Below are 25,078 nucleotides of genomic sequence, written 5' to 3' on the forward strand. Positions count from 1 at the left end.
TCTACCAGAATAGGGATGCTCACCAGTTTTACACTCGACACAGACGAACTTCCCATCAGGGGGTGATGACAAGCCCAGGCACTCCAGGTGGAAGTGTTTGCAGCACTCTCCCTCACAGGGAATCAGAGAGTCACCAGAGCTTTCACAGATCTGTAACAAGGCAGAAAACCAACAGTTCTCAAGCTGTACCAGGCGTCGGGACCACTAGAGGGCCTGTGAAGACAAGCTTGCTGGTCCACGGTTTCTGATTCAGTGGGTCTGGGTTGGGCCTGAGAATTTCCAGTAAGTATCCTGATGGTGCTTGTGCAGCTAGCCCTTCGCCCTCACTTTGAGAACCACTGAACTAGCAAACTCTTCCCTGCACCCAATATGTATAAAGTTTAAAAGTTATACTCGATCTTTGATGATTCCTTCTTTGGAATCCACAGACTTCAACTTTGCTTCACTGCACAAAGCAGTATTTTTCAGAAAGGGGCCCACTCCAGTATTCTTGCCTGGAGAATCCCATGGACAGGGGAGCCTGGTGGGCTATATAGTCTACAAGGTGGCAAAAGAGTCAGACATGACTTAGCAACTAAGCAACAACATCCCAGCGAGGACCCACAGTTTCATGTGAATAGTTAAGTATTCCAACTCCGAAAGGGAAGAAAAGAGCCAGAAGTGGCTTTGAGGTCTGTAGCTTTAAAGTAATATTCCAAGTCAGAAAGATACTATCCTCTCTGGGACCAGGGGCTAAGACTCCTTGCTCCCCATGCAGGGGGCCTAGGTTCGATCCCTAACTAGGGAACTACATCCCACATACTGTAAGGAAGACCCAATGAAGCCAAATAAAGGAATACAATTTTTTTTTTTTAAAGAAATATACTACCCTCTCTGACAGGATGGAAGCGTTCTACTGGCAGGATGTCCTGGCAACTGTTTCAGGCTGCAGGACAGGTCCCTTGCCTACCTGACACACAGTGTCCTTCCTGCTCATTCCAGTGCCTCTTCGTGACAAACTGGAATCCACGGACTGCACATCAGAAACGTCTGCCTCTGCAGTAGCTGAAGGGCTATCGACTTGCTTTCCAAAGCCTGCCTGCGTGGAAAACGGAACAGGCTTTTAAGAAAAACAAAAATCTCCTCAAAATTAGGTGCTGTGAAAATCCTAGTAAGCCTTGGTCAAATAAACCTTCCCACAACCTCTTCTTTCTTTCTAAAACCCCTGGATACCAGATGTCTGCTGTTTTGACAGAAACTGTTAAAATGAAAAACAAAACAAAACAAAAAACTACGCTTCTGTTATGTAAAACCACAGTCCCCAACCTTTTTGACACCAGGGACAGGTTTCATGGAAGACAACTTTTCCATGGACTGGGGGTGTGGGGCAGGGGGGTTGGTTTCGGGATGATTCAAGTGCATTACATTTGTTGTGCGTTTGATTTCTCTTATTACTACATCAGCTCCACCTCGGGTCATCAGGTCTTAGATCCCGGAGGTTGGAGACCTCTGATGTAAACAGCAAAGTTAAGAGACGCCTAAGTTACGAAATAACCAAAATGGTTTCTTTACTACCCGTATTTTTTTTTTCCCCAATTCCCCATTCTCGCCAAAAAAAAAGAGCCAGGCAAAGCATTACTTGGTTACTTGGTTTGGCAAAGCAAGACGGCACTGCGCCCAGGCTCTGGGACATAAACTTACCTGCAGGTCACTCAGCCCTCTGGAATCGGAGTCAGACGTGTCTCTGTACGTGGAACCAGCCATTTCTACGTCGGTTGAGGCGCGGCTCCTTTTCTTTAGAGGTTTACAGGAATCTGAAATCTCGCTGGCACCTTAATACAACACACCGAAATTAATCCTAAAATAGTGCTTAACATTTGTTGTTTTAATTTTTTCTTGTGGGAGAATATTTTCTTTCCCCAAACTCATCTGTAGTGTGAGAAAAAAAAAAAGCATAGCTCTCTTTGTAACACTGAAGTCACGAGTCAAAACTTCATAAGCTTCTGACCTTCCTGATGGTGAGTGATGTAATTTACAACCGCTCTTTGAAAACATTTAATTCCGAGCTCCTGCACTAAAGCTATTTTCTGGCACAGAGCCCAAGTTCCGACCTAAACACCATCTCGGTGAGAACTGCAGGACAGCGGATCGATTTGGAGCAATGCAAAGAGCAGTTCAATTTGGCGGGGCAGGGGGAGGGAAGACATAAAACCCAACACACTGTGCAGCTTACAAATACGGTTGCAGAGACACCTCCTTCTTGTTTTTTATTAGGGATGTGACAAATCTTTGATTTGTATTCGATTCGTACACGGATAGTGCCATTTTCCCCCGAATTTTGCATTTCAGATGAGTATTGCCCCCCACCCCAGATAAATCCTGGATGTTCACAATTGTTCATCTGAGACTTCCTCGGTGAAGGGCAGTTACTGTGACCATTACAAGTGCTGCAGCACCGCGACATACGTCATGCCATCTAGGCAACACAGTGCTGAGGGCTGTAAACAGACAATCAATGTTCAAGTGCAGCCAAATCACGAACAGCTGGATGAGAGGCCTCTGTGTGGAATTGGTGCGGGAAGGAATAAGTATGAAAAAAAAAAAAAAAGGCAGAGAATAGTGTGGAATTTTTTTTTTTTTAAAACTGTGTGTAATACAAATCCGGCCAAAACAATAGTGCAAAAAGTTACAAAGCAACAATCTCTCAGGCTAATGCAGAATAGGCGATACAGAAACAGCCACGGTGGAACGTGTGGATCAGCCACGGTGGATACCAAAGGAATCAAGGAGACGCTTAATATTTCAACCCACAGTTTTGTGTTTGGGACATTTTTTTTTTCCCCCCCAAATTTCCATACAACAGACAGACATCTTAGATCAGCCCAGCAAGCTATGGTGGAGGTGTGCAGTCCAGAAGAGACCCAGGAGGAACAGGTCTCCTGAGGGCCGTGACGATCCGCAAAGGCTGGGCAGGGAGCAGTACTTGGTGTGTGGCCACGGTCTGTGGTGGAGGATGTGGACCTCGTGAGACTGCTCAGGTTAACCGGAACCTCGTCATCACATCCCATCCTACAAGGTTTTCAACTGAGGGTTTCCTTACATCTATAAAGTGAGGGTGCCTGCCCGTGTTAACGCTGATTTAAAAAAAAACCACAAGTACACACATCTATCTCCTTCATTGTTGGTGTATGGACCCAGAACACCACCACAACATATTTCCTTGGCCTAAAAGATCACTGGATTAACAAGGAGTTTTAACAGAGGAACAGGAGTGCTGTACTGAGAGGCTTTCGGAGGGAAACACAGGTACCGCCATTTCCGATGAGTTTCTGAAAATGCTAGAAAAAGGACAGACTGCCCACAGGCAGCCACCACGCTGTTCTCCATGATAACGGCACTAATGTTAAAAAAAATAAGAGCTTTTAATGATTGTAATGTATACAGTTTGGGCTGTTTGGCAAAACCCTGCGATGTGCATTAATGATGCTTTATTTAAAAACGTAAAACCGAAAAAAACAAAAAACAAAAAAAAAACCCCAAAAACAGTCCATGTTGAAATTGATCAGTGTAAGTTAAACGATGGTTTTTTTAGGCTGGACCCATGATTTAAGCTGTACCCATCCAGCTCAGACCAAAAAAAAAAAAAAATCATTTGAATGTTAAAGCAATTGTTCAGAGTCTTGAAGAAGAAACCAGGCAGGAAAACGCCAATAGTGATGATTGGCAAAATCAAAATCGAAAACAAAGAAACTGTTTTATCGAGCCGCCGACAAAGAAATCTTGCATGGAGACTACAAGTCTGGAGTTTCTGGGATGAAATTGTACAGGAATCTCAGTCCACAGTTTCCTCAATCGCTGCGGAGACGGAGCTGTCACTGAATCTGACAGAGCCCTGCACGCCCCGGTCCGCCGACCCTGTGGAATGGTGGAAACACAACGCAATCAGGCCTCCTAATCTCGCAGCGATCGCGATGTCTTTTCTTGGAGCTCCGCCAAGCAGTGTTCCCTCCGAGAGGCTGTTCAGTTCTGCTGAGGATCTCCACGGAGACCATCGCTGCAGACTTCTCCCCGAGAATGCAGAGAGGCTGGTGTTTTTTTTTTTTTTTTTAATAATGCAATTTGCCCAGAGTAAACTACAGGCATTAAATACAGTCTGATCTCACCAAAAAACGCACGAATCAATGCTATGGAGTTTGTACTGCAGTCAAATTGCACACAGAAAGTACAGACTTAAGTTTAAGGTTTCTTAAACTTTGTGCATATCTCAAATAGATTCTGCATAAGATCAGCAAATAATGGCCATAAGTAGGCTATGAATCATTTTAATTTACAAAAAAAAAGATTTTACAGCACTGTAAAAAATAAACGTGGCAAGTTTTTTTTTTTTCAATCAGGTGGTCTCGTCTGATTTGTCATTGTCCAGGTTTGCCAACCATTGCCATAGCTACTATTCGGTATTCAGTCGATACCAAAAAAGTGGATTCGTCACATCCCTAGTTTATAAACCAGTGAAACCCCAGAATCTTAAGGAGAAAAGCTGGAAACAGGTATTAAGCCTACGTGGTGTTCTCCAATTTACCAAAACGAACAAGACTTTTCACATGGAGGCACAGAGTAAGATCAACTCTAAGAGACACACACGCAGGCAGGCGCGCGCACACGCACACACACACAAACACAGGGGAATGCTTCAGTTTCACACAAATCATTGACTCAAGAGTGACAACAATGATTTACAGAGACACACAAAAATACATGAAGTACGAAGAATTCTTTAAAATTGGTTTTAATTGAGGAAAATGCAGAGCAACATTATAAATAACTCACCTTTTTGTAATCCAGTCTTCACTGTAGCCTGAGGAACTGTTTCAACCTGTTTTGGACAGAAAAATACAGCATGAGTAGGGAATTTTTCTTTCCTTCTGCTAAATTAACAGAGTGGGGGTGGGGGGAATAATATGGCCATCAATTTAAGTCATGATGAGCAATGAATGTATCTGAAATCTGGACATGGTCCCGTTTTCTGGGTAAAGCTGTCTCAGGGTCAGGGAGGGTTTCAGTCCGAGCTGCCTGTGCTGGGCGCCAAGGGACCACACTCAGCCACATGCGCTCGGGCAGCCCTCTCCCACTGCTTCCTCGGTGCCTGAAGACAACCCAGATGCTTTCCTCTGCATCTGGGAGGCAGGAGAGGGGTTGTTTGTACAAGCAGCCCCAGGGTTGCTGTAAGCTCCACCCACCCCAAAGAGGTTTAGGGTAATTTTTTACTTACTATGATACTCCTCTTTTACTTACTATGATAGGCTCCTCTGTCCATGGGATTTTCCAGGCAATAGTACTGGAGTGGATTGCCATTTCCTTCTCCAGGGGATCTTCCCAACCCAGGACTCAAACCTGGGTCTCCCGCATTGTAGACAGAGGCTTTACCGTCTGAGCCACCAGGGAAGTCCCACTATGATACTCAGGTTAATGCAACTCACAACCACTTTAAAGACCCTCCGCACCTGCACTGGCATCTCAGTTGCTGGGGACCAGGACTCTCTCTGTAGAGAGTGCTATGGGCTCCATACAGCTGGAAGCTCAATACTTCTGCTGCTAGTACAAACTTAAATTTGCGACATTGCAAAAGCGCTTTCTTGAGTGTCTTATGAACAATGTCTTGATCCTACATTAGGACAGCAAGATCAGAAGTTACTCTGCCAAAGGATATGTAAAATGCGTGGTAACTGGAGGGCTGAACCATTGGAATTGAAGGAAGGATGCTCTTTGGAGGAGTTCCTGCTTAAGCTACAAACTGAATTTTAGTTTTCTTTGAGATGTGGTGAAATATGCATGTTGCAACACAGTTTGTAAATATTTAAGGATTATTTTAAGCTTTTTTAAAAATTTTTTTATTTTTTATTTTTTACAACAGGTAGAAAAAAGCATACAACAGAAGAGCTTTTACAAGATACAATTGGCGATACAAATATAAAATCTTCTGAATAATCACTGGTATTGTTCTGCTACTAACTAAACACAGTGCATTAACAATCTGTCCCGGTTTTGGTACTCATTCTCCTTATTAATTTTAGTCTGGCTGGTCACAGACTGAACTGGAGAACCAGCTGGCAAAGTCGCAACTTCATTTTGGTAAGGAATACTGTAGACCTGCAAGAGCTTAGAAAGATTTATTGGAATATAATTTCCTAAGTATGAAAGCTAATGATGATAAAAGAACATCAGATTAGTATACTATTTAAATTTGTATTAAACTATTTCTGAAAAAATTGTTTTACATGCTTGCTGATACCATGACGCACCCACAAAATCACCTCAAGTTTGGAAGTTTAAAATTCTGAAGGAAGTCATTTAAATAGAAAACTCCACATTCTTCTAAATGTATTTGAGTGGTTTTAAAAATAGAAAGCTTATTGGAACTAATACTATTCACAATTCTTTTTGTTTAATAGCAGCCGTCTGGTCTGTAAAAATGAATATCTTTTTAAACAATGAAGAGAAATTCTGACTGTGAGCTTAAGTTAAAGGAGTAATGGTTTCTAAAAATTTCTTTGAAAATGTAACTTAGTATGCCTATTACTACAATGATTACACTGGCTGAATACCCTTCAGTCAACATGCCCCTCCCTTTTTAAATAGTGTGTATCTGATAACCCAATAACAGGTGAGTGTCATTCTACTGGGAAAACAACATTCCAAAAAAATCTGTGATATCAGCAGAAAAACCAGATCATCTATGATTATGTTTCTTAAATAAAACTCTTACGGTTAATTTGATTTATTTAAAAAATAAAATTAACACATACTAGCAGCTTAGGTCAAAAATTAAAATTAAAAAAAGGGGGGGGGGACTGAGAGATGGTTCCAAATAAAAATCATGAAAACATGAAATCATTTTGCTCATAACAGAAAATTCAAAATAAATGAGAGGAATTTTTAAAAGTCTTGGACCACTGGTTTCCCATCTCCTGAAGCCTGACTGTTTTCTGTGAAAATGCTTGAAGCAGAATCACAGGGATGCTGTCTTAGAACTGGGTACTGGAATTCATCAGGGCAGAAGCATGAGATAGTCCAGAAGGGAAATCCAGTGTTGGGGAGGTCTCGCCTTCTTTTAAGGTACCAACATAAGCCACAACATTTACAAATACAAGGCTTTAACTCTCTACAGGTAGAAAGCCAACCTGCTCCTTTTTGATCTTCTTCTTTGGCACAACCTCAGTGGATTTCTCCGATTCAGAACGAGTTCTAATTGATCTTCTCTGCTGCTTCTTTTCTACTGAGCCTAAAAGATAATTTAAACAAGCAAATAAAAACTCACTCGAGGATGCCTTGACATTTAAATAATTAAGATCTGACCAAATTCCCTGCTTTTCTCATCCATTACCTTTGGTCTTGTAATTACAAATCATTAAAAACTATTAAAACACTTGGGAGTACACAGAAAACTGTAGGTTAAATTGTAAAGGCTGATAAGTTGAGACTAGGATTCATGAAAGACGCTAAACTATACAAATAAAGAGGAATTAAGTTTCTAAAAATTATACAGTCAAACTAAAATAGACGATCAACACTCGTAGGCAATAATAAGTGAAGGAATGAAGGGATGGCGGGAATGTATGAAAACGACTGCATTCTCAGTTGACACTAGGAAGTAATGGTTCAAAATTTATTCAGTACTATGTATTTTGCATTAACAAATAAATTAATTCTACCTTTAAAATGCTTAACAGGGCTGGCTGCTGGATGTACTATTGTTATATTACTAACAACCAAAGAGAAAAAAGGAGGAAAAACACAAAAATGTGACGAATAATGAATCATTAATTTGACTATCAAGGGACTAGAATCCTTTAAAAATAGTCATGGAAAACTCACTGAAAAAATTTTCAAGCCTGTTAATATTAAATAGTGAAAAAAAGAAACTAAGAAGGTTTTTAAACAGTAAGAGTCTTTGCAATAAAACACATTATTTCAGTTCAGTCCCTCAGTCGTATCCAACTCTGCGACCCCGTTTTGGAAAGGATAAAACTGACATTTAAGGCCACAGTGTGAGAAAACACTAAGTCAGGAATGGATCCCAGAATGGTTCATTCTGTGACCCAAAGCAGGAAGAACGCTTTCCGCGCAGCTGTTCTCTGTCTTCTCAGCACTTGGCCCACCTGAACAGTCCTCACTAGATGATAACCACTTTGCAGAAGCTACCTCAATACAGGGTTCACATCACCTGTATACCTCTTGGCTTCATTAGTCTTGTCTAAGGGGAAACAGCTCTCATCACCTTTGTCGAAAGCCCAAAGAAGGATCCCATTACTTTTTCAGGGGCAGGAGCAGGCAGTTTGACAATAACGTATTGTTTCTGAGCTGTGCTTAATTAATTTCTAGCACAGAAGTCACAAAATGAATGTGTCCTTTACTCTCACTCTTCTCTTTACACTGATGGAAACATCAACTAAAACAAGAGGCATCCCACCCTCACAGACACCTGAGTATTCCAGAGATCCATATTTCGGTTTAGTTATCAATACTCAAGTACCTACCAGGAAAGAGGAAAATGAAACTAGAACTGCATAAGACAAACAAACAAACAAAAATCTTTGCTTATTTTGAGGATGACAACATATAATTGTTCCATCAAGGGCAAATGATATTTGATCTATTATCTTATAAAGATAAGGCAATGTGGTGACTCCTTCAAATTATTCTGAAAGCTACCCAAGGAACATATAAACTCTACTATGTTTAAAAACAACATTGGACTTCCCTGGTGGCCCAGTGGTTAAGGATCTGCCTTGCAATGCAGGCAGACACTGGTTTGATCCTTTGGTCCAGGGAAGATCCCAGATGCTGCTGAGCAACTAAGCCCATGTGCCCCAACTACGGAGCCTGTGCTCTAGACCCCGCAAGCTGCAAAACTACGGAAGCCTGCGTGCCTGGAGCCTGCAGCCAAAAGAGAAGCCGCTGCAATGAGAAGTCCACGCACTGTAACTGCAGAGTAGCCCCCGCTCATGACAACCAGAGAAAGCCCAGGTGCAGCAAAGAAGACCCAGCTCAGCCAAAAATAAAAATAAATAAAATTTAGATAAAATAAAAATACTAAAAATGGGAATTCCCTAGTGGTCCAATGGTTAGGACTCCGTGCTTCCACTGCAGGGGACACGGGTTGGATCCCTGGTCAGGGAGCTAAGATCACGCATGACATGTGGCACAGCCAAAAAAAAAAAACCCAACAAAACCTCAAAAATGAAAAAAAAAAAAAAAAAAAAAAAACCCTAAACAATGAAAAAGTATTCTGTTTATGTTCTAAGGGATAAGAAGTGAGCATCTCTGGATTTGGAAAATAGCATAGAGATCTTGTACAAATGCAAATATGATTCCTCAAACCACAGAAAAGAAGCAGTGCCACACATTCTAGGTAGCGCCTAAATTTACTGAGAAAAAGCCTGAGAATTCTCCATGAGTAGTTAACACCAACTGAGATGATGATGATGCAATCAGTTTCTGAAGGGAGACCAGGTCTCTTTTCTGACTTTTCAACCACAGAAGTTTTTTCACAAGGAGCAAAATGGTCATTTAAGGAGGCAAAATATGCTTATCAGCTACAGCTGGCAACCAAATTTAAACCAAGGTCAAAGCTTTAGACTGCTCATCTCTAAAGTAAGATCACAAAAGTCATTTACAATCTACTTACATATGTCTGCCTAGGGAAGAAACTGAACTTTTTCTCGATATAAAGAATAATAACTGGACTTTCCATGGTGGCTCAGTGGTAAAGAATCCACCTGCCAGTGCAGGAGACACGGGTTTGATCCCTGATCCGGGAAGATCCCACATGCTTCAGGGCAAGTAAGTCCCTGCACCACAACTACTAAGCCTGTGCTCTAGAGCCTGGGAGCCTCAACTACGTGCCCTAGAGTCCACGTGCCCTAGAGTCCACGTGCCCTCGAGCCCATGCCCTGCAACAAGAGAAGCCACCGCAACAGGAAGCTTGTGCACCACAAGTAGAGAACAGCCTCTGCTCTCTACCACTAGAGAAGAGCTGCGCAGCAATGAAGCCCCAGCACAGCCAACAAATAAAATCATTTTTTAAAAAAGAATTACAACCTTCCACAGCTTAAAAAAATAAAAAAAGGAAAGAAGAAAATTCACAGGAGAACTTAAATGGAAAGGACAACATGAAGATAAAATGTTCAGTAGCTGAGGGGAAGAAAACACCAAGCTCCATTAAAAGTCAAAGTTTAATATTGAAGATCAATCTAGTATTCTATGCAGAATTTACTTTCTCCCTAGTTTGGAGAAAAATGGATGTTTACTGATCCTCCTAATCTAAGTATCATGCTGACATTCAGACAAATTACCACCCGTTCAGTGTAAAGAAAGATGACAAAACCTGGACCTAACTAAAAAGCACTGAGGCCAACCGTCTCGCGGCATCTAAGAAGGTAACAAAAGCGTTCAACTATGGCTAATTAATGCAGGATCTTCTAAGTCCATTATTCATTGCTTCAACATTGTAATTTCACTTTTTGTACAGGACTCTGAAACGACACAAGTTGCAAGTTCGGTTCTGGACTTGGCCACTCTCCCCTTGAATGCAGCCTCCTCTCCCAACTCATTGCCGGATGAAGGCTTCCTATTTACTCCGCCCCACTACGAATACGCCACCATCTCGTCCCATCCTGCAGGCCTGTCACTTTTTTTTTAAAAGAAAAGTAGCCCAAGTTCTTTCCTGAATAATGTTTGTTTTTATTTAACTTTTGTAAGAAGAATTTTGACTCAAAATTTCCCTTACAAAAACATTTATCTCTTAGTGTCCCTCAATTACAGGTTTCCCTGAATTATTATTGATCTAAGATTACGACCTCAGGTCTCAAGACTTTAATCCTTTTGGACAATTATTTGGTCACTTCTTAGATTCCAAAAAAATTTCAAAAGAACAGGGAAGGAAGTCCGAAAGGGAGAGGATATATGTATATGTATAGCTGGTTCACTCTGCTATACAGTAGAAAATAACACAACACTGTTTTAAAGCAACTATACTCCAAAAAAATTAAAAAAAAAAAAAAATAAAGAACAAAGTGAAACATACTCCTTTCTTCTAAGATTTCAAATGATCAAGTTAGTTGATATCTATTTCTTTTCTTGACAGCTGTATGCAGCAGTAATACTGTTATATAAACCAAACCAACCAGACACTCAATTTAAGTTACAAGTCAGTCTTTGCCTACTCCAAAGGCACAATCTTACTGAATATAGGCATTTCTCCTTTGAGTTACACTAATGTATCTTGGTTTTCAATTCAAGCTATTTGTTAATCAGAGAAGATTCTAATAAGAGAGTTAGGCCCGAGACCTCAGCTACCGATATCTAGCACACCTAAGGGAAATGGAAAAAGCGTGGGCATCCACCAATTTGAGTTCCACAGGGGATAAAGGAGGAAACAGAAGTGTGTATTAATACTGCCGGAAAAACTAAAGCTGTTATTTTCACACAGACAGATCATCAAATGATGCATCTAAGTCAGATATGTATAGATTTTATAACTATGCTCTTTTCATCATAGAATCCTATTATTTAAATTCCTATAGGAAAAATAACCATCACTGTTACTATCAATAAAGCTCTTTGGTCCCTAAACCATTCTCTATTGAAATAATTGCCTTTATAATTTGATTTTTTAAAAATACAACTTGATTCTGATAATGAAGGTTTCCTAGGAACACAGTTGCCATGTGATCATCCAGCAGAACCAAGACCTCAAATGGGTCTGTGTACTCTATACTCATACCCACCTGCAGAACCAGATGTTGCTTCAGGAGACGACATATTCTGAGTTGCCTTTTCATTCCTCTGGTTTGGTGTAGAAATTATAAGTCTGTCTTGTCCCCTGACACTTATTTCTGTTTTGTTACCAATTCCCTTTAAATAAGGCAAATTAAAAAAAAACAAACAGGTGATTACCAGACAAATGGCACTGCTGGCTTATAAAGATGGCTTAAGACCATCATAATGTGCTTGGATTTTATACGGTTTTTGATTGCAGTTACTTTATTATCCTTGCCATTATCAGAACAATTTTATTAAGTCATCAGGTTGTATTCTAAAATGTATGATGAGATTATTGGGGGAAAAAAAAAACTATTTGTTAAGCCCAGATGACAAATATCACTAAAAAAAAAAAACCCGTACTACCTATTCTTCTGTCAAAACCAAAACATTTTCTGGTCTGAATGGTCTCTTCCTTTACCCACATCGCAGTAAGAGAACTGTAGGCATTTTTATGTGGTAAAGTACTCTACTACATGGATAAAAATGCCAATGTGTCTTTGAAAGACAAGACTCTCCTTAGATCACAGTATGACCAAACTGTGCACCCAATAAACAATTTGGAGCAGACAGAAGTCCAATTTCAGTTCTGTCTCATTTTAGGTATTTTTTAATGCAGTGAAATAAAAGAGTGATTAATAAATATAGTATATGTATTTTTAAAGCCTTCATTTTTAAAATGTCAGTTTTACCTCAAATTTCATTTAAATAGCACTCTTTGGAGGGGGGTGACCAAGTTTGACTTGTGCATCCCAAAGCAGATAAAAACCAGCTCCAAGAATGAAGCCAATTCACATTCAAAAAGCACGCAAAGGATTTATTTGCTAGTCAAAGCTGTTCACAGAACCAAATGGGGACTATAACTTAAGTTTTTCCATGGAGCTTCACCTTAGTGAAATTAGTTGACTCTGTAGGCAGAAACAGGTTAACAGAGGACATTTACACCTGGGGAAAATTTATCACTGATGAGGCGCCCCTATATTTATTTATTTTAATGAGCATGTGACACTGTTAAGAAATAACCACAGAATTCTTCAAAACTTGTACACATCCATGCATGTGAGCTCAGTTGCTAAGTCATGTTCGACTCTTTTGCAACCCCATGGACTGCAGCCCACCAGGCTCCTCTGTCCATGGGATTTTCCAGGCAAGAATACTGGAGTGGGGTGCCATTTCCTTCTCCAGGGGGTCTTCTCGACCCAGGGATCAAACATGCACCTCCTGCATTGGCAGGCAGTTCATTACTGAGCCACAAGGGAACCCCACACAACCATGAGGAGTCACTAAATTGAATACACAAGCCCACGGTTATGGGGCGGGCTGGGAGGGTAGTGAAGAGGTATATTAAAAATGACAAATGTTATAAAAGTTTTAAAGCCTTAAACTGTAAGTGCCCTGACTGGAGGCGCAGGGCGGGCTGAAGAAGGCATTCTGTCTGAACAGGCTGAATTCATGCCCCTACCCAGGCTATCACCATGGTTCATTGTGACAGGACACACACAGCTCTGGTATTTCCCTAAAATGCATGAGTACCCCAAGCCAACGTGAGCCGAACAAAATTGCTGGTGCCACCAAATGGATCAGCAGGTACAATGCTTACAATGGTTAATTCAGATAAATGACAGAGATGATTTAATCAGAAACATACTTTGCAACTAAAAAAAAAAAGCTAACCACACAAACTAGAAATGGGCAAAGTGCCCAGTTTTTTCCCATAATTTTAGGGAGCTGAGCTCAATTTTGGCTGCACAGCTCAAGATTAATCTAGTACAGATGGGGATATTACAAAAGAGGGGGGGAAAAAGAAGGAAAACAAAGCCTTTTTGCCTATGTCCTTTTTGTCCCCATCTTAAACATAGTAAACTGACTGTACATTTCAAGTGTGGTGAATACAAAGGGTATTTAGATGATGACCTTGTGTTATCTGGGTTGTTTTTTTTTTAAATGCCAACACTGACTACTTACTAGACACCTGGGTTCCCCCAGAAAACCCATGAGAAAAGGAGATACCTTCGTCGAATAAACAAACTGATCGATAAACTTCCCATCTCCTGTAGCATTCTGCAGAGCAAACACTTGTTCAATTTTCACCACGGGAGACATGTTACACTTCTGCAAGTCCAGGCTCCCTTTGTGCATGGTGATGGATGCTGGTAGGGATTTCCTCGCTGCCGCGGTTTTCCAGGCCACCTTCACGGGAGGGGGCTCGTCCTCGTCCACGCCCGTGTGCCGCCGCTGGCTGTGTCTCCGCATTTCAGTACCTGAGGGCGAGGAGGCTGCCTCCCCGGCGTTGGTCTGTTCTGGCTGCACATTGAGCACCGACCTCGGTCTTCGGGGCTTTTTCACTTCGGCTTTGGAGACAACGTTCTTTTTTGCTTGGGATAAAGTCTCCTCGGGCTGTTTATCAATATAGATGAAAGTGTACTGTTCTATCCTCTCCTCCCGGGTCATGGTCAGCGCTTTCTCGGCGTGGGCAATGCCGATGTCCCACTGGGCACGTTCTCTCTGAGGCCGCGGTTTCCGAATCTGGAAAGAAAGATGCAGGCATTAGGGAACACGCTTTATTCTAACTGGGCTTCCCTGGTGGCGGAGTTGGTAAAGAATCTGCCTGTAATGCAGGGGACCCAGGTTTGATCCCTAGGTCGGGAAGGTCCCCTGGAGGCGGGCATGACAACCCACTCCAGTATTCTCGCCTGGAGAATCCCATGGACCTAGGATCCTGGTGGGCTACAGTCCATGGAGTCGCAGAGAGTCAGACATGACCGAGCGACTAACACTTTATTCCAACAGGGACATTGAAACCCATGCGTATTTCCCATGTGGTCTTATAGTCTTTCCAGGTGTGCATACACACCTTCAGGGTCTTCAGGCAAATAAAGGAAATGTTCTGAGCCTGTAATTCTGATGGATCCGTGCTACTACCGAGGACACGCAGGTCCACTCTCTCTGATGGTAAACCCTTCCCTGTCGCCCACTCTGCTGGACGAGTCCCTCCAAGGAGTTGTCCTCTTCACATCACAGTCATAAAAAGCTAGTAATGATGATGGCGGAGAGAAGGAAGGTGACAGAAATGATTGCTTTCAGTGGCCTAGGAAACACAAACATTAAAAACGTCACCCTCAAGCTCAGGGGTGCTGCACAGACCACAACAGAGCTAAGGGAGGGGCAGAGAACCAGTGTTTGGAGCTATGCGGCCGGCTTGTGCCAGGATGCAAACAGGGTGCAGAGAAAGGAGAGCCCCGAGGAATGCGTGACAGTCGACAAGACACGAGAAGACAGGAACGTATGAGGGGAAAAATAAACCTGAATCACAGTTTCCACAGTCCTGATCAGACGACTGGATTGGCAAGACAGTTAAGAAAATTTTGAATAAAGGTATGTGAATGACCAAAACAAGCAGGAATTAGCCAGGGAGCTTAGACTGAGGGAGCCAGAAATTAGCTAATGGAACCATCAGATAGTATAGTATGTGTCAAACAATGACATTTAAATTTGTAACATGTTACAGAATGTTTAATAAAAGTCATCAAAATCCTCTGAAATAATATTAGCTTACTGTGAAAACAGAACACATTTCTGAATCACCAGAGGCCCACACTAAATTAGTTGAGTTAAAAAACTCAACCAGACACATTATCAAGAATACAGGTCCAAATTCTAATGCGTCCACCACCACGTCATCTTTGGTTCCATCACTAATGTGACCTTGGCTGAACCAACTACTCAAGCTTTTTGTGCCTCAATCTCTTCATCCGTAGAAATAGGAATAATAGTCTCTACACCTCATTGACATTGTAATGAAGATTAAATGGATTAACACATAAATATAATGCTTAAAAAAGTGCCTGTCTCAGTGTAAATACTAAATATTTTTAAAACTTTACTTTCATAGAACAATTTTGCTAAACAAGCATAAAGGGGAATTAGGGCAGGATGCTGAAATTAAATGAAAAGAATAGAAATCTCTGACAATATTCACATTTCACTAGCATCTATTAGACTTTATGCATTAGAATTCAAAATAGAAGCCAAAATTGTATTAAGCAGAAAAAGTTTTTGAGAGGACTGTGATGTTGTTTATATGTAAAATTTGACACAGTGATAATAAATTATTAAAATTGAACTTAGAGGACTAAAATAAATCATTGTAATTGCCTGAATTCAAGTATGAAAAGCTCTACTAAATTATTAAGTCCTTTAAAATCCGTATTCAGTTGACCATGCTTCTATGTCATCAGTCACCTTCTGCTTTTCAGAGTGATTGCTGGCTTGTCTGGTCGCTTCAGCCAGTAGTTCCTCATACTGTTTGTGGCCTTTATACTCTCGGACCCGCTTCTCATGAACCCACGCCCTCTCTGGCTGGTTGCTAAAAAACTGGACGTGATACTCCCGGGCACCTGCAAGCAGAAATTCTTGTTAGTCATTTCACGGCATAAGCAGCCACGTATATTTTGCCAAAAATGTGAACCTAAGCTGGGTTCCCCGGTTTACTCTGATTAAAACTTGTAATTTTTGGATCATCCAAAGATGCAATCCAACATCTACCAATGACACAACTAATAGCTACTATAAAAATCACCTCAAACGATTAAAATTAGTACAGTGAGTTTTAAGAAGAAAAAAATATTACAAATATTCTGCTCATTATCAGATTTGTTACCTTGGTTACACGATGTATTTTCACAGGCCTCAAACCTTTTTACAAACAAATCTGGGTATAAATAATTTTTCCCTCAAAAAAGGCATATTTTCTTGGACTTTTAAAAGCTAAGAGCTGATCAAACTGCTTTTCTCTTGACATAAAAGTGTGGCTGAAACTCCAGTACTTAACTACCTGATATGAAGAACTGACTCCTTGGAAAAGACCCTGATGCTGGGAAAGACTGAAGGCAGGAGGAAAAGGGGATGACAGAGGATGAGATGGTTGGATGGCATCACTGACTCGATGGATATGAGTTTGAGCAAGCTCTGGGAGTTGGTGATGGACAGGGAGGCCTGGCGTGCTGTAGTCCATGGGGTCGCAAAGAGTCAGACACGACTGAGCGACTGAACTGAACTGAAAAGCGTGGCACACAGACCCAGGAGAAGAGGAGAGGTTGCAGAGATCCCCAGGCTCCCATGAGGTCAAAACCTTTGTCATTGTAATGAAGAAGATGTCTTTTTTGAGATGTTGACATGTGCAGTCGATACGGCAAGAGCAAGCTGGGTCAGACTGCTGGTATCTCAGCACAAATAAAGGCAGCGAGTGACTCCAAATTACACTGGTGTTGTATCCTTCACAGTCACACGCTGGCAGTTTAAAAAAAAAAAAAGGCCAGTTTTACTTAATGCCCTTGATGAAGCAGTAAAAATGATTAATTTTACTACATCTCAACCCTTTGAGTTTGAGATAGTGAAGGACAGGGAAGCCTGGTGTGCTGCAGTCCATGGGGTCGCAAACAGTCAGACACGACTGAGCAACTGAACAACAACAACGTCTCGACCCTTGAACATACATCTTTCTCATATTCTGCGTGATGACACAGGAAGGGTGTAAATCACTTCTGTGCACTTCAGATATGATGGCTGTCAAGAGGGGAAAAATTTTTGTGATTGAACTGCATGGTGACCCGGCCACCTCTTCACAGAACACCATTTTTACTTGAAAGAATGACTGCGAGGAAAACTAGGTTATTGGAACTTCAGAGTTTGGCAGATATTTTCTCAAAAATGAACAAACAAGTTTTTCACTTCAAGAAAAACAACTGATGGTGTTTGTTGCCAATAATAAAATTTGATCTTTCAAGAAAAATTAGAATATTGGAAAACTAGTATCTGTCCCTAGGAATTTTCCAACTTCTCAGTAATCAAAGAATTTTCTGATGAAATAAGTGGTGACTTAAAGAAAGTGATTTTTTAAAACTATCTATAAAGGAATGTGTCAACATTTGGAAGATAGGCACAAAATATGTTTTAAATGGCTAATATATGATGTTCTAAGTCATAAAAGGCAAAGATCCACTCAAAGTATAAGACAGAACCAATGGATTTTAATGTCATGAAGTACAAAAAGTTTATTGACAGGATTTCAGATTCCATATTGCAACTGACCCACTTCTTGCTGAGTATGGGTGTAATATCAAAGAAATAGGTCCACAATTATCTGAAAAGGCTATTCAAACACTTCCCTTTTCCGACTACACATCTGTGTGAAGCCAGATTATCTTCCTTTTCTTCAGAGCAACAAACCATAATAGGCTGAATGTAGAAGCAGATACAAGAATCTAGTGTTTTCAGTTAAGCAATTGGCAAAAATGTAAAAATACCATTCTTCTCAATTTTTTTGCTTGAGAAAATATTTTTCATAAAACATGAAAAATTTCTGCAAATAACAGAGTATATTTTCTTCTAATTGGTAAATATTTTAAACTTTCTCAGCTCTAACTTTTAAATTAACATAAACAGTAATTGATATAACCTATATAAAGCTAAAGTGTTTAGAGTCCTCACATTTCAAGAGTAAAAGGGGTTCTGGGACCAAAACATCTGAGAACCATAGCTCTCCAGTGGTGCTACTCTTAGACTGGTTCCCAGGATAAGTATGCTACAAAACAGAGACGCTAAGAGTGAGCCTTTAGAAACTATGATAATTTGACACTGCATGATATCTAGGCTCACAATCAGGGATTCTGTGTGTGTGTGTGCTAAGTGGCTTCAGGCATGTCTGACTCTCTGTGACCCTACGGACTGCAGCCCGCCAGGCTCCACTGTCCATGGGATTCTCCAGGCAAGAATAGTGGAGTGGGTTGCCATGCCCTCCTCCAGGGATCTTCCCGACCCAGGAATCAAATCCACATCTCTATGTCTCCTGCACTGGCAGGCAGGGTTCTTTAGGACTAGTGCCGCCTGGGAAGTCCCCAGGGATCCTGTACTGTATATTTTTTTTTTGAAAGGGGAGGCTTTTCATTTCTCTAATAGTTAATTTTATCATATTGGATAAACCTAGAGTTTGTCATATAGAATGAAGTTCCATATCTGGAGGATGAGACTGGGCACCTCTGGCTTCTGACCAAATGTATTGTTATAAGCAGAAAAAGCATTTCAGTTTTAACTTTTAAACTTAAAATGAGAAAGACCTAAACGATAAAATACAACTTAAAATGGGTATCCGATCCAAACATCTTTCAATGTGCTTTTCAAAGAATTATCTCTTTATGTGTGAAAACCGTTAACTATGTTTTCCAATGCTAAGAATCTGACTAATAGCAATACTGACTAAAAACAATATGGAAACCAAAGATTACTGTATAAAATTCAAGGTAAATTTTACAAAGCAGTTTAGATAATAAGCAACACAAAATGCTTCTCAGGTATCACGTGTAGAGTGTAATCACCAAAATCAAGTTTTATATTGTGTTTCTGGTTTTCAGAAAAACTGTCAAAAAACTACTTCATTTAAAACTGCACTGCACAGGCATGCAATGAAATATTATCTTGCAATAAAAAGAGACAACATAGATGAACTTCTAACCGTGGTGCTAAGTGAAAGAAACCAGACCTAAAAGGCATCATATCGTATGACTTGATTTATATGAAATGTCCAGAAAAGGCAAATCTACAGAGATGAAAAGTAGTTAGTGGCTGCTCAGGGCTGGGGGGTGAAAGTGGGGGATGAGGAGTGACTGCTAATAGATACGGGACTTCTTTTTTGGGTTGATGAAAAAAAGTTTTCAGATTAGATTGTGGTGAAAGTGAAAGTCACTCAGTCACTTCCAATTCTTTGCGACCCCAAGGAATAGTCCACGGAATTCTCCAGGCCAGAATACTGGAGTGGGTTGCCATGCCTTCCTCCAGGGGATCCTCCCTTTCTCCCTCATTGCAGGCAGATGCTTTACTGTCTGAGCCACCAGGGAAGCCCAAGAATACTGGAGTAGGTAGCCTATCCCTTTCTCCAGTGGATCTTCCCGACCCAGGAGTTGAACTGGGGTCTCCTGCATTGCGGGCAGATTCTTTACCAGCCGAGCCACAAGGGAAGCCCATCGGGTCATGGTGATGGCCGCATAACTGTAAATGTGCTAAACACCACCAGATTGCACGCTCTAAAAGGGTGAACTTTACGGCACATAAAACGTATCTTGGGAAGGCTATTACTTCAAAAACTACTGCAGAAAAGAGAAAATTGAAGATATTATCAGAAGGTACATTTTTGAAACCTAAATTCTCAGATTTTGGTTTCCTCAATAGTACAAACAAAACTCAGTTTTTCCAGCACTAAAGTACTGAGGACCAGACCAGATTAATTCATAAAATGAATGCAAATACTTCCTTTGAAATACAAGATGAGGCATAAATTGTACCTTCCTTTGTATCCCAGAAAAAAAAAAAATTTCTTTATATAATCCCAAAAGGCTGGTTTTCTAAGGGGAGAGAACTGAGGAACCACAGCTCTCACGTAATGCAGGATCTCAGAATGCTCTGGAGGCCCAGACACGCACTGTTTTATCTAAGAAGGCTTGTCCCTCTTGGGAAATCCTTGTCCCTGTCTTCTCTCATTCAAGATATTCACAGATTATTAAAAGTGCAAGGCACTTCAGAGATTAATAGTCTAACACTCTTACTACATAAATGAAGGAACTAGGACTGCCTTCCTCAGCCTCTATAACTCATGAGCAGGGGGTTCAGTTATTTTCTCCCCTTATTATACACTAGCGGTTAAGAGTGAAGGTGATGGAGGAAGATTTCTTTGAGACTCTATTTACAGATCTGAAGCAAGATGATATTAGGCCCTGCTTCACAGTGTTGATGCCACAAGGGCTGCTTAAGAACACATACAAAGGAGCTGTTTTTGTGTTGTTGGTTTTTTTTTGGCCATGCCACACAGCATGTGGGCTCTTAGTTCCCTGACCAGGGATCAAACCTGCACTCCTTGCACTGGAAGTGTAGAGTCTCAACCACTGGACAGCCAGGGAAGTCCTACAAAAGAACTGTTCAACAGTGTGCCTTGCACAAAAGTGGACATTCAACAATGTACTTTTTAAAAAACTTCATAATTTTGTCCTGGGTTAACACTGTGTGGTAGTTTCAGGTGCACAGCAAGGGACGCAGCCGCACATGCCCACGCCTCCATCCTCCCCAGACTCCCCTCCCACCCAGGCTGCCACGTGACACTGAGCAGAGCTCCCTGTGCTGGACAGTAGGTAATGTTCCTTTTTTTTAAACTTCTGCCCCACTGATGCTTCCAGTCTCCCCAACCGTTAATCAGTGCACTATAATGACAAGATGATTGTCTTCTGCATCTGGCTGGATCCCTTGCTGGGCAGCACAACAGTTGCAAATATGGCAGATCTCATCACAAATCTGACTTGTCGGACCTTTTTCCGCCTCATAACAGTGAACAGGCACCAATATAGGAAGTTTAAAATGAGAAAAAAAGAAATAGGTGCAAACTTGTCACAGGCAATAAGGGACTGACAAGTGATTCCACAAAGCAAATATCCAGAAATAAATTCCAAACTCCAACCTTCCTTTGGCTACTAATAAGCAAGTCCATTCCTAGGAATCTACCCTATAGATTTTGGTCAAACATCTTCTTAACATTTATTAACATTCCTAAGGTAGGATTCTATGCCATTCAAAGTATACTTATTTATCACATTGAATATTTAGGGATGTTTCAGTAAATTTACAGATTTGAAAATGGAGTAAAAAGAAAGTTTTTAATTAAAAATAAACAAAACCTCAAAAAACCACAAAAATAAAATGGGAGTTAAGGAGGAAAAAAGCATCTCACAAAATTTATCAGGATTAAAAGCACCTCTTTGAGTAAAAAATTAGTACCCACAGGCATCAAAGATGAAACAAAAATGTTCAAAGAAAGCTTGGCCCAAATGTCTTTAAGCTCACATAAGGTGTTTCATTACTTACAGGTCTGCTTTCTTTTGGAATTCATACCAGAGGACAGTCAGATTAAGGTTTGTTTGTTTTTAAAAAAGAAATGTGAGAGAAATTATAAAACAAACATAGGATGTTTCAAGGGAAAACAAGGACTATGTCAGCTGTAGAGCCTCTGCCAGTTAAGATAACCGTTGTTATTACACAGTTCATCAAAAACTGGCATTGAGGTATAGCTTTGATCCCTGGGTCGGGAAGATCCCCTGGAGGAGGAAATGGCAACCCACTGCCGTATTCTTGCCTGGAGAATCCCACGGACAGAGGAGCCTGGCGGGCTACAGTCCGGGGGTCGCACAGACTTGGACACTACTAAGCACGAGTGCACACACACATATGTGTTTTTGTGGAGTCAGATTATATTATCATGTATGTACTTTTATATTCATAATAACCCTTAAGAGTCACTTTTTTGCCCCAATACCCATTCATGCCTCTTCTTACCTCTTGTGTTAATTTTGGTGTGCACCTCAAGTTGGGGGTCACTGGACACCATGCAAGGCCACCAAGGATAGGTTCCCACCTTAGACCAAACAAGATCGCCGACCTGGAACTTCACACCAGCGGACGCCTCTGCTGTTGGAACAGAAGGTAGCATCGGCTGAACCTGTAGGAAAAGGTCATAAAAAACTGTCAGTAGAAAAGAAACTTTTAAAAAGAAAAATGTACAAAATACATCAAACATGCTAACCATGGAAAATTTATCTTCACTCATACTTTTGTCTGATGCCTGCTATCCATATCTAGCAAAAGGGAAGAGAGGAGGAAAATAATTAATAAGCCCCACCCCAAATATTAAAATTAGGATGGATGGTTTCTATCGCCAAATTATTGATAAGTGATCTCAAAAATTCACAAGTATGAAAAAATGGTCATAGATTTTAAAAGAAAGTAATTCCCTAAAAAAAAAACAAAACTGCCTCTTAAGCCAGCTCCAAGATGTATTTCAGTAAAATTCCTGAAGTAATAATCGGTGCTATGTGTGTCCTGATTTAATCACTCTGCACCCACCTTCTCATACCACGTTTGGTTAGACAGTATTCACTAAGCCACTCACCGGGGTCTCCTCTTTCAGCACTGGGTCTTCTCTTGGTTTTTCTGATACAGGGTCAACCCTCTCATTTGGTCTCTGGGTGAAAAGAATAAAATGGCAGCAAACCAAAGAACAGTGACACACATATAAACAGAAAGCGAAACAGGAAATCAGGCACATACGTTAACTGAATAATGTGAGGAGTATAACGTCCACAGCATATGACACTGTGTCTTAACATCCCATGTCCACTCTACACCACAGCCAATGCTCCTACTTCTTACGCTATCCCTTTAAAAACTTAATTTCTTAATCTGTTGAGTCTCATTTTTTTTTAACCTATCCGAGGACAGAAAAATGGGCACTCTGAGATTGCTAGTAAGAAGTAACTTGGAATTTTTCTAGAGAACAATTTGGTAATATGTATGAAAAGCCTTAAATTTTCAGACTCTGACCCAGCAAATCCACTCTAAAAATGTATACTGAAAAAGCACTGATACATACATATATACACACAAACATACATACAAAGACAATCACATTGGTGATTTTACAAGAGCAAATACTAGAATTAGTCTGGATGTCCAAAAGTACAGAGTTAACTAAATAAACTGTAATACAACTAGTTAGTAGAATTTTAATACGAATTTTTAAGTGACACAGAAAAATAACAATATAATGTTATTTGTAAACAATAAACTGCAAAGCAGTTTGTATAATGTGATTCCAATCCTGGAAAAATAATTTTTATGTGTACAGGAAAAAAAAGAGCAGAAGGGTACCACCAGAAGACAGACTACATGATTTTCTGGATGTGCTTTTCTATATTTGTCAAATTGCCTACAATAACATCACATTACTTTCCTATTCATAAAAACCTACAAATACGTTATTTAAAAGTTGATTTCTACACACCTTTGAGGAGGCAATTTGGGAGCAAAACTCAAAACAAACTCTTTAGTTTAACAATTGTATTTTAGGAACTTGTCCTATAGAAATAAACAAAGTGAGAAAATCTAGGCACAGGGATGGTGACTGCAACACGATCTCAAGTCAGTAACCCACACCCCTCAACATCGTCCTGTTATTTAAAAACAGCCTGTAAGGACTTCCCTGGTGGTCCAGTGGTTAAGAATCTGCCTGCCAAGCGCAGGAGGCACGGGCTTGATCCCTGGTCCAGGAACACTCCACGTGATTCAGAACAGCTAAGCCCAGGAGCCTAGAGCCCATGCTCTGCAACAAGAGAAGCCCTCACACTGCAACTGGGGAAAGCCCGTGAGCAACCAAGACCCAGTGCAGCCAAAAAAATAAAATAAAAAAAAATATTTTAAAAAATAACCTGGACATGCCTTGAAAAATATTTGATACATTGTACAATAAATTGATTATAGAGTAGTTATGTTTGAGGAAGGAGATTAGGAAAATGAGGAGAAAAGACAGATACCTGTATATTGCATTTTCTGTAAAAAGCAATTGCTTTTGTAATTTAAAATGTTCAAAAACTTTTCTTACTTGTCAAAGAACAGAATTTAATGTAGATGACTTAAAAAAAAGAGAGGTCTAAGAGACCATTCACTTAGGTCTAATTTCACTTAAAAACTATGGCTAATTCTAGAAGTTACTTATTCTCCATTCAAGACATTTAAGATACCGCTATAAAAACAAAGTTTTATTAAGTAAAAGAAACTGTGAAAATTGTTAGGAAATGATAAGCGAGACTCATATGCCAATCCCCACGTGTCGGTCGTTCACTGGACAGCGCCCAGAGTTCCTGGCCTGTTCTAGAAGCTGGTGTGCAATGGCAAAACATACAGATGTGACGCTTGACCTCAAAGAGCTCACAGGTGGGTAGGACAGACAGACAGACAAACATGAAGCACGGTTAGTCACTCAATCATGTCTCACTCTTTACAACCCCATGGACTATAGCCCACCAGGCTCCTCTGTCCATGGGATTCTCCAGGCAAGAATACTGGAGTGGGTTGCCATTCCCTTCTCCAGGGGATCTTCCCAACCCAGGGATTGAACCCTCGTCTTCTGTGTCTTCTGCGTTGCAGGTAGATTCTTTACCCGCTGAACCATTTGGGAATTCAACACAAACATACACTCATACAATGTATGAAGAGAAGTTAACAGTGTATGGGCATGCAGCTATCAGGAAAAGCCTCTCTGAGAAAGTATAATCTGAACCAAAAGAAGAGGAGTTGTAGTCCAGTAAAAAAAAGTGGGGGAAAGAACATTCCAGAGAATAGCAGCATGTGTGAAGTCTCCGAGGTTAAACAAAGGTAGGAACTTCAAAGGAGCCCTTACGGCAGCCAC

General features: G+C 40.6%; 1 protein-coding gene and 1 non-coding gene across 7 annotated transcripts in view; both read right to left on the reverse strand.

Moving 5' to 3' along the window:
* The window catches only part of NSD3 (nuclear receptor binding SET domain protein 3), a 102,681-nt gene that overhangs the window by 35,939 nt on the left and 41,664 nt on the right, over positions 1-25,078 (reverse strand). For 4 of the 6 annotated variants that reach the window (XM_059882212.1, XM_059882210.1, XM_059882209.1 and 1 more), the window contains exons 3-12: positions 22,784-22,855; positions 22,171-22,333; positions 16,042-16,196; positions 13,810-14,325; positions 11,766-11,892; positions 7,158-7,258; positions 4,807-4,852; positions 1,681-1,811; positions 950-1,078; positions 24-150 (exon numbers count right to left, since the gene is read on the reverse strand). In XM_059882212.1, the coding sequence (XP_059738195.1) occupies positions 24-150; positions 950-1,078; positions 1,681-1,811; positions 4,807-4,852; positions 7,158-7,258; positions 11,766-11,892; positions 13,810-14,325; positions 16,042-16,196; positions 22,171-22,333; positions 22,784-22,855 (1,567 nt within the window). Of the gene's footprint in view, positions 1-23; positions 151-949; positions 1,079-1,680; positions 1,812-2,596; positions 3,895-4,806; positions 4,853-7,157; positions 7,259-11,765; positions 11,893-13,809; positions 14,326-16,041; positions 16,197-22,170; positions 22,334-22,783; positions 22,856-25,078 lie in introns of those variants that run through there. The other 2 variants (XM_059882211.1, XM_059882213.1) reach the window with 2 other exon arrangements.
* Positions 5,029-5,102, reverse strand: MIR2400 (microRNA mir-2400). The gene has a single exon (NR_031251.1). It is a non-coding gene; the product is annotated as a microRNA mir-2400 (primary transcript).

This window comes from Bos taurus, chromosome 27 (genome assembly GCF_002263795.3).
Source record: "Bos taurus isolate L1 Dominette 01449 registration number 42190680 breed Hereford chromosome 27, ARS-UCD2.0, whole genome shotgun sequence".
Classification (NCBI taxonomy): Eukaryota; Metazoa; Chordata; class Mammalia; order Artiodactyla; family Bovidae; genus Bos; species Bos taurus.